The 14567-nt window shown below is 44.0% G+C and overlaps 1 protein-coding gene across 2 annotated transcripts in view; it reads left to right on the top strand.

Moving 5' to 3' along the window:
• Positions 1 to 14099, top strand: part of LOC143783128 (uncharacterized) — a 32960-nt gene extending 18861 nt beyond the window's left edge. For both annotated transcript variants that reach the window (XM_077271425.1, XM_077271426.1), the window contains exons 5-9: positions 8627 to 8721; positions 8808 to 8877; positions 8960 to 9039; positions 9427 to 9547; positions 12664 to 14099. In XM_077271425.1, coding sequence (XP_077127540.1) covers positions 8627 to 8721; positions 8808 to 8877; positions 8960 to 9039; positions 9427 to 9547; positions 12664 to 13556 — 1259 coding nt within the window. In that variant the 3' untranslated portion in view covers positions 13557 to 14099. The remainder of the gene's footprint in view (positions 1 to 8626; positions 8722 to 8807; positions 8878 to 8959; positions 9040 to 9426; positions 9548 to 12663) is intronic.
• Positions 14100 to 14567: the final 468 nt, after the last annotated feature.

Below are 14567 nucleotides of genomic sequence, written 5' to 3'. Positions count from 1 at the left end.
GCAGAGCTGTGTGTATGTAGCAGAGCTGTGTGTCTAGCAGAGGTGTGTGGTTGTGTATATGTAGCAGAGCTGTGTGTGTGTATGTAGCAGAGCTGTGTGTGTGTATATGTAGCAGAGCTGTGTGCATGTAACATAGCTGTGTGTGTCTGAAGCAGAGGTGTGTGGTTGTGTATATGTAGCAGAGCTGTGTGTATGTAGCAGAGCTGAGTGTGTGTATGTAGCAGAGCTGTGTGTGTGTGTATGTATATGTGTGCATTGCAGAGTGCACTGTTGTGAATTTGGTTTTTGGGCTCCCCCGGTGGTCACTGGTGGTACTGGACTTGTGTGCTTCACTTTCTCTGTTCACCTGTTTCCATCAGGATGTGGGAGTATCCTATTTAGCCTTGCTGCTCAGTTATTCTAGTGCCGGCCATCAATGTAACCAGAGCCTTTCTGTTGCATGTTCCTGCTTCTAGACTACTATCAGCTAAGTTGGACTCTTAGTCCTAAGTTTGTTTGCATTTTTGTTCCAGTTCACAGTTATGTTATGTTTCTGTAGCTGGAAGCTCTTGTGGGCCGAAATTACCACTCCGGTGTCATGAGTTGACACATGAGTCTTAAAGTAATTTCTGGATGGTATTTTAATAGGGTTTTCAGCTGACCGTGAAGTTCCCTATTGTATCTTCTTACTATCTAGTAAGCGGACCTCGCTTTGCTGAACCTACCTTCATACTGCGTATGTCTTTTCCTCTGAACTCACCGTCAATATATGTGGGGGGCTTCTGTCTCCTTTTTGGGGGAATTTCCCTAGAGGTAAGCCAGGTCTGTTTTTTCCTCTATTAGGGTTAGTTAGTTCTCCGGCTGGCGCTGGGCGTCTAGGGATAAAACGTAGGTACGTCACCCGGCCACTGTTAGTTGTGTGGTAGGTTTAGCTCACGGTCAGCTCGAGATTCCATCACCCAAGAGCTAGTCTGTTATTTAAGTTCTCTAACGTTCCCTTGCCATTGGGAACCATGACAGTATGGCCGGCCAAGGGTTAAAACCGTTGGCAGAAGAAAGGAGAGAAAAAGAAGTCTGCAGATTTTTATTTTTATTTTTTTCCTTCTGAGCTTACTCTATAGTTGACTCAGTTGCATTTCTGCTCTAATTGCAGCCTTTGCCTCTCTCTCTCCTTCTAATCCTTGAATGGCTCTGATCTCACCTGATTAAAATGGATCCTCAGAGTTTGGCTACAGGTTTGAATAATCTTGCTACGAAGGTTCAAAATTTACAGGATTTTGTTATTCATGCTCCTATATCTGAACCTAGAATTCCTATACCAGAATTTTTCTCCGGGGATAGATCTCGTTTCCTGAATTTCAAATATAATTGTAAATTATTTCTTTCCCTGAGATCTCGCTCCGCTGGAGATCCCGCACAGCAGGTTAGGATAGTAATTTCCTTGCTGCGGGGTGACCCTCAAGACTGGGCATTTGCATTGGCACCCGGGGATCCTGCGTTGCTCAATGTGGATGCGTTTTTTCTGGCTTTGGGGTTGCTTTATGAGGAACCTAACTTAGAGATTCAGGCTGAAAAGACCTTGATGGCCCTATCTCAAGGGCAAGATGAAGCTGAAATATACTGCCAAAAATTTCGTAAATGGTCTGTGCTTACTCAGTGGAATGAGTGCGCCCTGGCGGCGAATTTCAGAGAGGGTCTCTCTGATGCCATTAAAGATGTTATGGTGGGGTTCCCTGCACCTACAGGTCTGAATGAGTCCATGACAATGGCTATTCAGATTGATCGGCGTTTGCGGGAGCGCAATCCTGTGCACCATTTGGCGGTGTCTTCTGAGAAGGCTCCAGAAAATATGCAATGTGATAGAATTCTGTCCAGAAGCGAACGGCAGAATTTTAGGCGAAAAAATGGGTTGTGCTTCTATTGTGGTGATTCTACTCATGTTATATCAGCATGCTCTAAACGTACAAAAAAGGTTGATAAGTCTATTTCAATTGGCACTTTACAGTCTAAGTTTATTTTGTCTGTGACCTTGATTTGTTCATTATCGTCAATTACCGCGGATGCCTATGTCGACTCTGGCGCCGCTTTGAGTCTCATGGATTGGTCCTTTGCCAGGCGCTGTGTGTTTGATCTAGAGCCTCTGGAAGTTCCTATACCTCTGAAGGGTATTGACTCTACACCATTGGCTAGTAATAAACCACAATACTGGACACAAGTGACTATGCGTATGAATCCAGACCATCAGGAGACGATTCGCTTCCTTGTGTTGTACAATCTACATGATGTTTTGGTGCTCGGATTGCCATGGTTACAATCTCATAACCCAGTTCTTGACTGGAAAGCAATGTCTGTGTTAAGCTGGGGATGTCAGGGGGCCCATGGGGACGTACCTTTGGTTTCCATTTCGTCATCTATTCCCTCTGAGATTCCGGAATTTTTATCTGATTATCGTGATGTTTTTGAGGAGCCTAAGCTTGGTTCACTACCTCCTCACAGAGATTGCGATTGTACCATAGATCTGATTCCGGGCAGTAAATTTCCAAAGGGTCGTTTATTTAATCTATCTGTACCTGAACATGCTGCTATGCGAGAATATATTAAGGAGTCCCTGGAAAAGGGACATATTCGTCCTTCTTCATCTCCCTTAGGAGCCGGTTTTTTCTTTGTATCTAAAAAAGATGGCTCTTTGAGGCCGTGTATTGATTATCGACTCTTGAATAAAATCACAGTCAGATATCAGTATCCTCTGCCACTGCTGACTGATTTGTTTGCTCGAATAAAAGGGGCTAAGTGGTTCTCTAAGATTGATCTCCGTGGGGCGTATAATTTGGTGCGAATTAAGCAGGGGGATGAGTGGAAAACCGCATTTAATACGCCCGAGGGCCATTTTGAGTATTTAGTAATGCCTTTTGGTCTTTCAAATGCCCCTTCAGTCTTTCAGTCCTTTATGCATGACATTTTCCGGGAATATTTGGATAAATTCATGATCGTGTATCTGGATGATATTTTGATTTTTTCGGATGACTGGGATTCTCATGTCCAACAGGTCAGGAGGGTTTTTCAGGTTTTGCGGGCTAATTCCTTGTGTGTGAAGGGTTCTAAGTGTATTTTTGGGGTTCAAAAGATTTCTTTTTTGGGGTACATTTTTTCCCCCTCTTCCATTGAGATGGATCCTGTCAAGGTTCGGGCTATTTGTGATTGGACGCAACCTTCTTCGCTTAAGAGCCTTCAGAAATTTTTGGGCTTTGCTAATTTTTATCGTCGATTTATAACTGGTTTTTCTGATGTTGCTAAACCTTTGACTGATTTGACCAAAAAGGGTGCTGATGTTGCTGATTGGTCCCCTGCTGCTGTGGAGGCCTTTCGGGAGCTTAAGCGCCGCTTTTCTTCCGCCCCTGTGTTGCGTCAGCCTGATGTTACTCTTCCTTTTCAGGTTGAGGTCGATGCTTCCGAGATCGGAGCTGGGGCGGTCTTGTCGCAGAAAAGTTCCGATTGCTCCGTGATGAGACCTTGTGCGTTCTTTTCTCGAAAATTTTCGCCCGCCGAGCGAAATTATGATATTGGTAATCGGGAGCTTTTGGCTATGAAGTGGGCTTTTGAGGAGTGGCGTCATTGGCTTGAGGAGGCTAGACATCAGGTGGTGGTATTGACCGATCACAAGAATTTGATTTATCTTGAGTCTGCCAGGCGCCTGAATCCTAGACAGGCGCGCTGGTCGTTGTTTTTCTCTCGGTTTAATTTTGTGGTCTCATACTTACCAGGTTCTAAAAATGTGAAGGCGGATGCCCTTTCTAGGAGTTTTGAGCCTGATTTCCCTGGTAATTCTGAACCTACAGGTATCCTTAAGGATGGAGTGATATTGTCTGCTGTTTCCCCAGACCTGCGACGGGCTTTGCAGGAGTTTCAGGCGGATAGACCTGATCGTTGCCCGCCTGGTAGACTGTTTGTTCCTGATGATTGGACCAGTAGAGTCATCTCGGAGGTTCATTCTTCTGCGTTGGCAGGTCATCCCGGGATCTTTGGTACCAGGGATTTGGTGGCTAGGTCCTTCTGGTGGCCTTCTCTGTCTCGAGATGTACGAGTTTTTGTGCAGTCTTGTGATGTTTGTGCTCGGGCCAAACCTTGTTGTTCTCGGGCTAGCGGATTGTTGTTATCTTTGCCTATTCCAAAGAGGCCTTGGACTCACATCTCTATGGATTTTATTTCTGATCTCCCTGTTTCTCAGAAAATGTCTGTCATCTGGGTGGTGTGTGACCGTTTTTCAAAGATGGTTCATTTGGTGCCCTTGCCTAAGTTGCCGTCCTCTTCCGAGTTGGTTCCTCTGTTTTTTCAAAATGTGGTTCGCTTGCATGGTATTCCGGAGAATATCGTTTCTGACAGGGGGACCCAGTTCGTGTCTAGATTTTGGCGGGCGTTCTGTGCTAGGATGGGCATTGATTTGTCTTTTTCGTCTGCGTTCCATCCTCAGACTAATGGCCAGACTGAGCGAACTAATCAGACCTTGGAGACTTATTTGAGGTGTTTTGTGTCTGCGGATCAGGATGACTGGGTTGCCTTTTTGCCGTTGGCGGAGTTTGCCCTCAATAATCGGGCTAGTTCTGCCACTTTGGTTTCTCCTTTCTTTTGCAATTCGGGGTTTCATCCTCGCTTTTCTTCTGGTCAGGTGGAGTCTTCGGATTGTCCTGGAGTGGATACTGTGGTGGATAGGTTGCATCGGATTTGGGGACAGGTGGTGGACAATTTGGAGTTGTCCCAGGAGAAGACTCGGCTTTTTGCTAACCGCCGTCGTCGTGTTGGTCCTCGTCTTCGTGTTGGGGACTTGGTGTGGTTGTCTTCTCGTTTTGTCCCTATGAGGGTTTCTTCTCCTAAGTTTAAGCCTCGGTTCATCGGCCCGTATAAGATTTTGGAGATTCTTAACCCTGTGTCCTTTCGATTGGACCTCCCGGCATCTTTTTCTATCCATAATGTCTTCCATCGGTCATTATTGCGCAGGTATGAGGTACCGGTTGTGCCTTCCGTTGAGCCTCCCGCTCCGGTGTTGGTTGAGGGTGAATTGGAGTACGTTGTGGAGAAGATCTTGGACTCCCGTGTTTCCAGACGGAAACTTCAGTATCTGGTCAAGTGGAAGGGCTACGGTCAGGAGGATAATTCTTGGGTGACAGCCTCTGATGTTCATGCCTCTGATTTGGTCCGTGCCTTTCATAGGGCTCGTCCTGATCGCCCTGGTGGTTCTTGTGAGGGTTCGGTGCCCCCTCCTTGAGGGGGGGGGGGTACTGTTGTGAGTTTGGTTTTTGGGCTCCCCCGGTGGTCGCTGGTGGTACTGGACTTGTGTGCTTCACTTTCTCTGTTCACCTGTTTCCATCAGGATATGGGAGTATCCTATTTAGCCTTGCTGCTCAGTTATTCTAGTGCCGGCCATCAATGTAACCAGAGCCTTTCTGTTGCATGTTCCTGCTTCTAGACTACTATCAGCTAAGTTGGACTCTTAGTCCTAAGTTTGTTTGCATTTTTGTTCCAGTTCACAGTTATGTTATGTTTCTGTAGCTGGAAGCTCTTGTGGGCCGAAATTACCACTCCGGTGTCATGAGTTGACACATGAGTCTTAAAGTAATTTCTGGATGGTATTTTAATAGGGTTTTCAGCTGACCGTGAAGTTCCCTATTGTATCTTCTTGCTATCTAGTAAGCGGACCTCGCTTTGCTGAACCTACCTTCATACTGCGTATGTCTTTTCCTCTGAACTCACCGTCAATATATGTGGGGGGCTTCTGTCTCCTTTTTGGGGGAATTTCCCTAGAGGTAAGCCAGGTCTGTTTTTTCCTCTATTAGGGTTAGTTAGTTCTCCGGCTGCCGCTGGGCGTCTAGGGATAAAACGTAGGTACGTCACCCGGCCACTGTTAGTTGTGTGGTAGGTTTAGCTCACGGTCAGCTCGAGATTCCATCACCCAAGAGCTAGTCTGTTATTTAAGTTCTCTAACGTTCCCTTGCCATTGGGAACCATGACAGTGCACATAATGTGCTGTAAAGCTATATGTATATATTCCACGTGGTGCAGAGAATCACTAACAATAGATCTGTTACCTCCTCATTTTACACTGGTGCCTTAATATTGGTGGCATTGACTCCTCCACTTCTTTACAGTGCAGGGAAGTATTATTTAGTATAAAATATGTCTTTACAACGTTCTGCTTTCTAAACCTGGGGTACATGTCATAGTAAGGTGCATGCTATAGTCTGAAGAACATATCCCAATAATTTTATGAATGTAACAATGAGACCGGAGTAACACGAGCATATAACACGGCCGTGTGCTAAGTGATAAAAGATCGCATCCTGCTCGTCCCAGTGTTATTCTATGGGGCAGCTCAGATCTGCAGTTATTTTCTCATGCCGGATTAGCAGCATGCTGCGATCGACAGACTCGGCTCACATGCACCCATACAAGTCTATGGGTGTGTGTAAAACATCGGACTGAACTCAGATGTCATCCGAGTGCAGTCCGATATACGGCGAGTCAGGCCATGGAGGAGATGGAGAAATTACTTCCTCTGTCTCCTCTGCAGCTGTGCAGTGATTCTCTCATGCGAGCGGATCGGAGCACAGAGCACCGACACTTGGATCAGAGCTGGAGTGGATGTCATCAGCATATCGCATACACGCTAATGTGAACCCGGCCTAAAGCCTTAATATTCATGAAAAAAGGCACAAATCAAAAGAATGTGTGTAGGAAAATGAAGAGAACAAATAATGTGACATGAATGCACAGCGATGCTGTGGGCAAAAAGAATAACGTGAACAATTGTCAAGAAGAGGCAGCTGAGAGTGGGACACCAGGTCCTGAGTGGCAGCTGAGGTGTGGGACACCAGGTCCTGAGTGGCAGCTGAGGAGAGGGACACCAGGTCCTGAGTGGCAGCTGAGGAGCGGGACACCAGGTCCTGAGTGGCAGCTGAGGTGTGGGACACCAGGTCCTGAGTGGCAGCTGAGGTGTGGGACACCAGGTCCTGAGTGGCAGCTGAGGAGTGGAACACCAGGTCCTGAGTGGCAGCTGAGGAGTGGGACACCAGGTCCTGAGTGGCAGCTGAGGAGTGGGACACCAGGTCCTGAGTGGCAGCTGAGGAGTGGGACACCAGGTCCTGAGTGGCAGCTGAGGTGTGGGACACCAGGTCCTGAGTGGCAGCTGAGAGTGGGACACCAGGTCCTGAGTGGCAGCTGAGGAGTGGGACACCAGGTCCTTAGTGGCAGCTGAGGTGTGGGACACCAGGTCCTTAGTGGCAGCTGAGGTGTGGGACACCAGGTCCTGAGTGGCAGCTGAGGTGTTGGACACCAGGTCCTGAGTGGCAGCTGAGGAGTGGGACACCAGGTCCTGAGTGGCAGCCGAGGTGTTGGACACCAGGTCCTGAGTGGCAGCTGAGGAGTGGGACACCAGGTCCTGAGTGGCAGCTGAGGTGTGGGACACCAGGTCCTGAGTGGCAGCTGAGGAGTGGGACACCAGGTCCTGAGTGGCAGCTGAGGTGTGGGACACCAGGTCCTTAGTGGCAGCTGAGGTGTGGGACACCAGGTCCTGAGTGGCAGCTGAGGTGTGGGACACCAGGTCCTGAGTGACAGCTGAGGTGTGGGACACCAGGTCCTGAGTGGCAGCTGAGGAGCGGGACACCAGGTCCTGAGTGGCAGCTGAGGAGTGGGACACCAGGTCCTGAGTGGCAGCCGAGGTGTTGGACACCAGGTCCTGAGTGGCAGCTGAGGAGTGGGACACCAGGTCCTGAGTGGCAGCTATGAGAAATGCACCCGGATGCCACAGAACCTGTCACAAGGGCTTATAATTGCAGTAGAAATGAGAATAACTACAGACATGAGAAGGTTCTGGGAGCCCAAGGTTCACTGTTGTGTGTGGAGAGCGAAGGCTGGCCCATATGGTCCGATCCCACAGAAGAGCTACTTGCTGAAAAAGATGGCTATGATCGAAAGACATCTGTACATGCGGCTGTGCATGAGAATCAAGATGCTGACATGGCGTCCAAACTACTTAGTCCTCAATCCTAGAAATCCGTGGGATGTGCCGGAAGAACACGTCCGCTCCATGGTGGCTTCAATACACGGGTGCAAGATACCACAGGGCGGCTCAGAGGTCTCGTGGACGCGTCCGAAGAGGATAGCGTGGGTCAAATTATTCTTTTAATTAAGAAATGTTTATTTATATATACAGCATAACTGTCCCATAATAGGTCATGGACCTTGGAGAGACGATGGAGTTGTTCTGTAGCTTTCTGTCGATCTCGTAGGTTCCTGTTTGGAGGGAGTCAGGCTGTCAATAAATGTGAACATATAGTGTATGGTCACCACTGTACAATCCCTCTCTGAAAATGTAGAATTTATTTTTAAGGTTTTTGAAGCATAGATGTTTTTTGACCTGGCTGCTTCTCTAAATGCACAGATCTTTGAGCCTCTCCCACATGCTGACATTCAGTAGCTCCAGGCCTAGGATTTCCGTGCTCCTAACTATTAGTTTGATGTTTTAGCGAATCAATGACAAGAACCACATTTCTATTAATACCTGGATAATAAGATATAGAATTACAGGTATTGAATTGATACAGACGGATCTCCAGCCGTCATGGATTCTCGCACTGTGTGGTTGTGTCTCCCACAGATGGATCCAAGAGGAGAAACCCCCCAGAGAGATGTCCCCATCCTCTGTGTCCCCAGGACCGTCCTGAGGAGAGTCACAATGTGCTGGAGAATCAGGTAGATGACCCTAAAGTCTCATCACCGAGATCCGACCATAAGTAAATGGAACCAAGGTTCACTTTCCATCATTATCTTCTCTTTAGGCTGAAGATCTGATTGACATTAAGGTCGTGGTTATAGATGAAGACGAGGAGACAGAGGACAATGGCCCGTGTAAGGAGGGGGCTGTAAAACTAAACATGTTTCGAGGGTCACCGCAAATGATCATCACATGTAACTGTTTTATTTCCTGCAGCTGAACTCATTGAAAGAAGTCCCCCAGAGAGATGTCCCCGTCCTCAGTATTCCCCAGACCGCCCAGAGGAGAATCATCAGGTAGAAGGAGCTGAGCTCTGACCCAGTCTACTTCTATAGGGAAGTGTGGAGGCTCCTCTCCTTGTAGTCAGGGATTTGTTTGAGGTTACAGATGGTTACCACACTCTCGGAAAGGCTGTGGATTCTTTACGTTTCTTCTTCTACGTGCTGAAGTGTTTAATATAAAAAGGTACAGATCTTACAAAAGGAGACACAAAATCGAGGGAAGCAAAACAAGCACAGTTTTCTCAAATAAAAAAGGAGCGGAGACCGTGATAATAGAATCTCTCCACATTCTCCATTGAGTGGTTTCTCTTTGCCCGTACCACGGTCATCACACTTCTATGGATGATAGGCTTTTCCATCTCGCTGGCTTATTATATAGAAGTGTTACTTTGGGTTTATCAGGGTGAAGATCAGATGATTCTCAAAGTGAAGGTTGAAGAAGAAGAAGTAGGAGAGCTGACAAGGGGCAATCCACCGTGTAGGAGTGAAGCAGAAGAGGAAGCTCCGGTACGTGTTACCGCAGGTATGTAATAACTAGAAAGTAATCTTAGAGTTTAAGACGAGCTTCCACCTCGGTAAGAATGTCAGAAGGCTCTCGGCTGAGCAATCGGCATTTATGTGTCCCAGGCGAATCCCATCACGTTAATGAGCGAAGACTAAAATATAAAAGTTTCGGCTCTGACCTCCTTTTCGTTACATGGTCTTTCGGTTCTTGCCTCCGCAACCAATTTTCTTGTTTTTTACGTTTGTAATTTTTCCTCTCCTTCTTTTTGATTTTGATGTCACCATAGGAATGTGAGCTCTTGCTTTTTTTGCAGGACGAGTTGCCAGTTTGAAGGACATCATCCATTTTACCATACAGTGTACATAAAATGGGATAAAAAATTGACGTAGGATTTGTTTTTACGGTATTTATTGTATGGTAAGAATGGCAGTAGGATTCTCCAGGTCAGGACGATTATGGCGATATCAAACATGCCATAGATTTTTTTTTTATATTATGTAGTGAAAAAAAGTCAGAAGTTTGTTTAAAAAAAAAAAAAAAAAAATTAAAAACATTTTTTTCGGGACCTGTCACGTTTTTATTTTTTAGTTAACCGGGATGTGTGAAGGCTTCTTTTGTGTATTGTGAGCCGATGGTTTTACTGATGCCACCTTGGGGTACAAACGAAGTTTTGATTGCTTGTTATTGCATTTATTTTAAGGAGAAGCAGCAACTAAAAATGAAATGATGGCGTTTTGAATTTTTTTCTTTTTTGGCAGTTTTCCATATGGGTAAATTCATTTTATATTTGCTAGACCGAACGTTTATAAATATATTTATATTTTTTAATTCGGAAAAAGGAGGAGGTACGATTGAAATGTTTTAAAACGTGTTTTTTTTCAGTTTATTCTTTTAGTTTTCTTAGGGGACTTGAACCTGCGATTGTCTGATTGCTTATACTATGTAATGCAATTCAGGAGTGTTGCAGGACAAAGTGAGAATCTGTCTCCTATGAAGTCGGACTGTGGTTGTGACCGTGGCCTTCATTGGGTCCTTCGGGGACTATTGAACTCAGTTAAAAAAAAACCACAAATATTCAAATCACTCCCTTTTTCCACTATTAATGATGAAACAACTAAAAATACACATATTTGGTATCGCCACCTGTAGAAATGTCCGATCTATCAAAATATAAAATAAATCAATCTAATCGGTAAACAGCGAAACGTAAAAAAAAATTTAAACTCCAGAATAATGTTATTTGAGTTTCCACAATATTGCAATAACAGGCAATCAAAACATCATGTTTACCCCAGAATGGTGTCAATAAGAATTTCAGGTCAAACCTCGAAAAAGAAGCCCTCACCCAGAGCCAGATCCTGAAAAATGGAGACGCTACTGGTCCCGGAAAATGGCAACAGACGCAAAAACATTTTTCCATAGAAAATTTTGGATTTTTTTTTCACCACATAACAAACCTGTATAGGTTTTTTTTTATTTATCTGTGTCCTCGTACTGACCCTGAAACATGATGGCAGGTCAGTTTTAGGGTATGTGCACACGCTGCGGATTACTTTGCAGATTTTTCCAGACTGATTTTGGTAAATCTGCAGGTAAACCGCACTGCGGATTACCTGCGGAATTACCGTGGATTTACCGCATGTTTTTTTTGCAGATTTTGTGCGGATTCCTATTATGGAGCAGGTGTAAACCGCTGCGGAATCCGCACAAAGAATGAACATGCTGCGGAATAAACAACGCTACGTTTCCGCTCGTTTTTTTCCGCAGCATGTGCACTGCGGATTTTGTTTTCCATAGGTTTACATGGTGCTGTAAACTCAGGGAAAATTGCTGCGAATCCGCAACGTGTGCACATAGCCTAAGCATAACGAACAAGGTAAATAAAAATAACATTGTGGGATTGCACTTTATTTGCAATTTCACCGCACTTGGATTTTCTTTCCCATTTTCCAGTACAGTATGTGGTAAAACCAATGGTGTCGTTCAAAAGTAAAACTCGTCCTGCAAATAACAAGCCGTCACATGGCCATAGTGATGGAAAAATTAAAAAAAAAAGTTATGGCTCTGGTAAGTAGGGGAGGAAAAAAAACGATAAACAGAAAATCGCCCGCGGTTGAAGGCGTTAAACACAAAAACTTTTTAAGGCTGGAGTCAAACATGCAATGTTTGTGGCCATTTTTGGTGTTAAAGAGAGGCGTGAATTAAAAAAAAAAAAAAAAAAAGAAAGGATTTGAGCTACAGTTACACTGCAAGATTGTCTTAAAGGAGCGTCCCTAGGCGCGCTCACTTCACGATAATCTTACAGTTTAAGCGCGCTCCTGATGACTCGAAGAACAAGCACAGTGCTCATTCATTGGGTGAAATAATCGGTTTTCAGAAATTGTCATCATTCTTGGCAGCGTATCATCCTGTGTAAACAGGACATCTTTCCTTGTGGAGAGTGATATGCCTGACATGCCACTGTAAGGATACTAAAACGTCATGAAAAAAAATATATACAAATTGCCTCTTCAGAGATGAAGAAGACTTGAACTCTAGTGCCATTATTGGAGGTAGCAATCCTACAAGTCAATGTTGCTCTTTAATGAAACTTTCTATGACTTGGGATAAAAGTCAAGCTAGAATCTCAATTTGCAGACATGTTTCAGGGAGTTGCCCCTCTCATCAGCGCAAAGCATGAGATCTAATTTGGAGTTGAAATCCTCTTCGACTCTGAGTTGGTGATTTTCATATTTCATTTTCCAGGGGAGCATTGCATGGCCTATAAGACTCATTACCCTTGCATGTCACTCTGCACAACGAGAGATGTGACCCTTAAGACCCCAGTCAGAGGCATCTCGTAAAGCCAAGTCAGATCTCACACTTTGCACTAAGGAAGGGGCAACACCCCGAAACATGTATCTGCAAATTGAGGTTCCAATTTGGCTTTAAATTCATATGGCAAGACTCTTTAATGGGTTGTTATGGCCTTTTCGGATTGCTACTTTCATTAGGCGGCATTAGGGTTCAAGTCGTCTTCCTCTGTGAAGATGCAATTTGCATAATTCTAGCTTAATATGAATGTTATAAATTTGTCTACTTTTGGATTAAAAAAACAACAACACAATCCTGAAATCTACTTTTAATATTGACAGAAAATCCCACTAAGGACTGTAAAAGAAATGTTAGGTTATTACTAAATTATAAAGGAGAAGATGAAGATATCATGATGCAGCATTCCTCTGGAGAAAAACATACAACCTTACTGCCAGAACTTCACAGAACAAATTTATCATGTAATCTCCCTAATCATGCAGTATCTTCTCCTGACCAATCACAGATTATAAGAATTCACACAGTGGAGAAGCCATACACCTGTTCAAAATGCAGAAAGTGCTTTACAGATAAATCACATCTTGTTATACATGAGAGGAGTCACACAGGAGAGAAGCCGTATTCATGTTCTGAATGTGGGAAGTTTTTTACAACAAAATCAATTCTTGTTAATCATCAGAAAATTCACACAGGAGAAAAGCCGTACTCCTGTCCAGTATGTGGGAAATGCTTTATAAACAAATCACATCTTGCCAGACATGAGAAAGTTCACACGGGAGAAAAGCCGTATTCTTGTTCATTATGTGGGAAACGTTTTACAGAAAAGGCAAATCTTGTTTCACACGGGAGAATTCACACAGGAGAGAAGCCGTATTCATGTCCAGAATGTGGGAAATGTTTTACAGATAGAACAAGCCTTGTTACGCATGAGAGAAGTCACACCGGAGAGAAGCCATTTTCATGTAGAGTATGTGGGAAATGTTTTATAGATAAATCAAATCTTGTTAGACATGAGCGAACTCACACAGGAGAGAAGCCGTACTCCTGTTCACTATGTGGAAAATGCTTTACTGGTAGACCAAATCTTATTATACATGAAAGAATTCACAGAGGGGAGAAACCGTATTCATGTCCTCAATGTGGAAAGTGCTTTACAGATAAGTCAAGTGTAATTAAACATCGAAAATGTCACTCAGGAGTAAAGAAGTTTTGATGTTTTAACTTTCTGATAACGTTTTTTCAAGTAAATCGAATCTTTACATTTTATCAGGGAATGCAAATGAAGATGAATCATATAAAATCCTATAAAAACAAAAAAAATTAAATTTAGTTGACTTCAATGGTGATCGGGATCCATGGAGAAAATGTATTGAGGTATAAGGAAGAAACGAGCCTTGCTTTCTTTCTAAGCAGTGACGGTGAATTGGTATCATTAGTTTTGCTTCTACCGACTGTATTCAAAGTAAGGCATCCCACGTGAACTTTTTAACATAAAGTGAACATAAGTGAAGCTATCCATATTTGACCTTCATTTATACAGATTATAGAACTGGACAAAAGAAAAAAGAAAAACCTCACCTCGTCTTTTTGGTCATAGACATTTGTGTTTTATGTACTTTTTATGAGATTCATTAGAATCTACTTGTACTGGTGTATAGTGCTCTTCCTATAATTTTTGGCACTCTGCTTTATTCCACATTTATATTTTTCTGATTATTGTTTTTAATATATTTCTATAAACTATATTTTAATGAGACTTAGTTGGCACTTTATCTCTTCTGTTGGTATTTGGTTCTGTACATGGTGCGTCTCTGTCTACATGTATTCTATTAATTTTTCTCACACTTTGTTGGTACTAATTATACGAGGAATTAAGTAGATTGTTTGGGGTAGTGCATTCTAGAGAACTTGTGCAGCATGAGAAAAGTCTTGAAGATGGTATTGGGAGGTTCAGAGTAGGGAAGAGGTTAGTCTTAGATCTAAGGGATGTAGAGATGAGAAAGGAGATGTAGGGCAGCGCTGTGCGGAGCTTTATGGGTGAATATGATAGTTATATTGTATTACGAAGCACAGCATATGGGCAACCAGTCCAATCACTGTCACAGTTTAGACGCGTTTGAGTAGCGAGTGGATAGAAATGAGTCGGGTTGCTGCATTCATGATGGCTTAAAGCGGGGAATACCTAGAGAGAGGGAGCCCAAATAGCAGTGAGCTATAACAATCA

Source organism: Ranitomeya variabilis, chromosome 6, assembly GCF_051348905.1.
Source record: "Ranitomeya variabilis isolate aRanVar5 chromosome 6, aRanVar5.hap1, whole genome shotgun sequence".
Classification (NCBI taxonomy): domain Eukaryota; kingdom Metazoa; phylum Chordata; class Amphibia; order Anura; family Dendrobatidae; genus Ranitomeya; species Ranitomeya variabilis.
The sequence above is the reverse complement of the archived record's forward strand: the minus strand, read 5'-3'. Positions and strand labels throughout refer to the sequence as shown.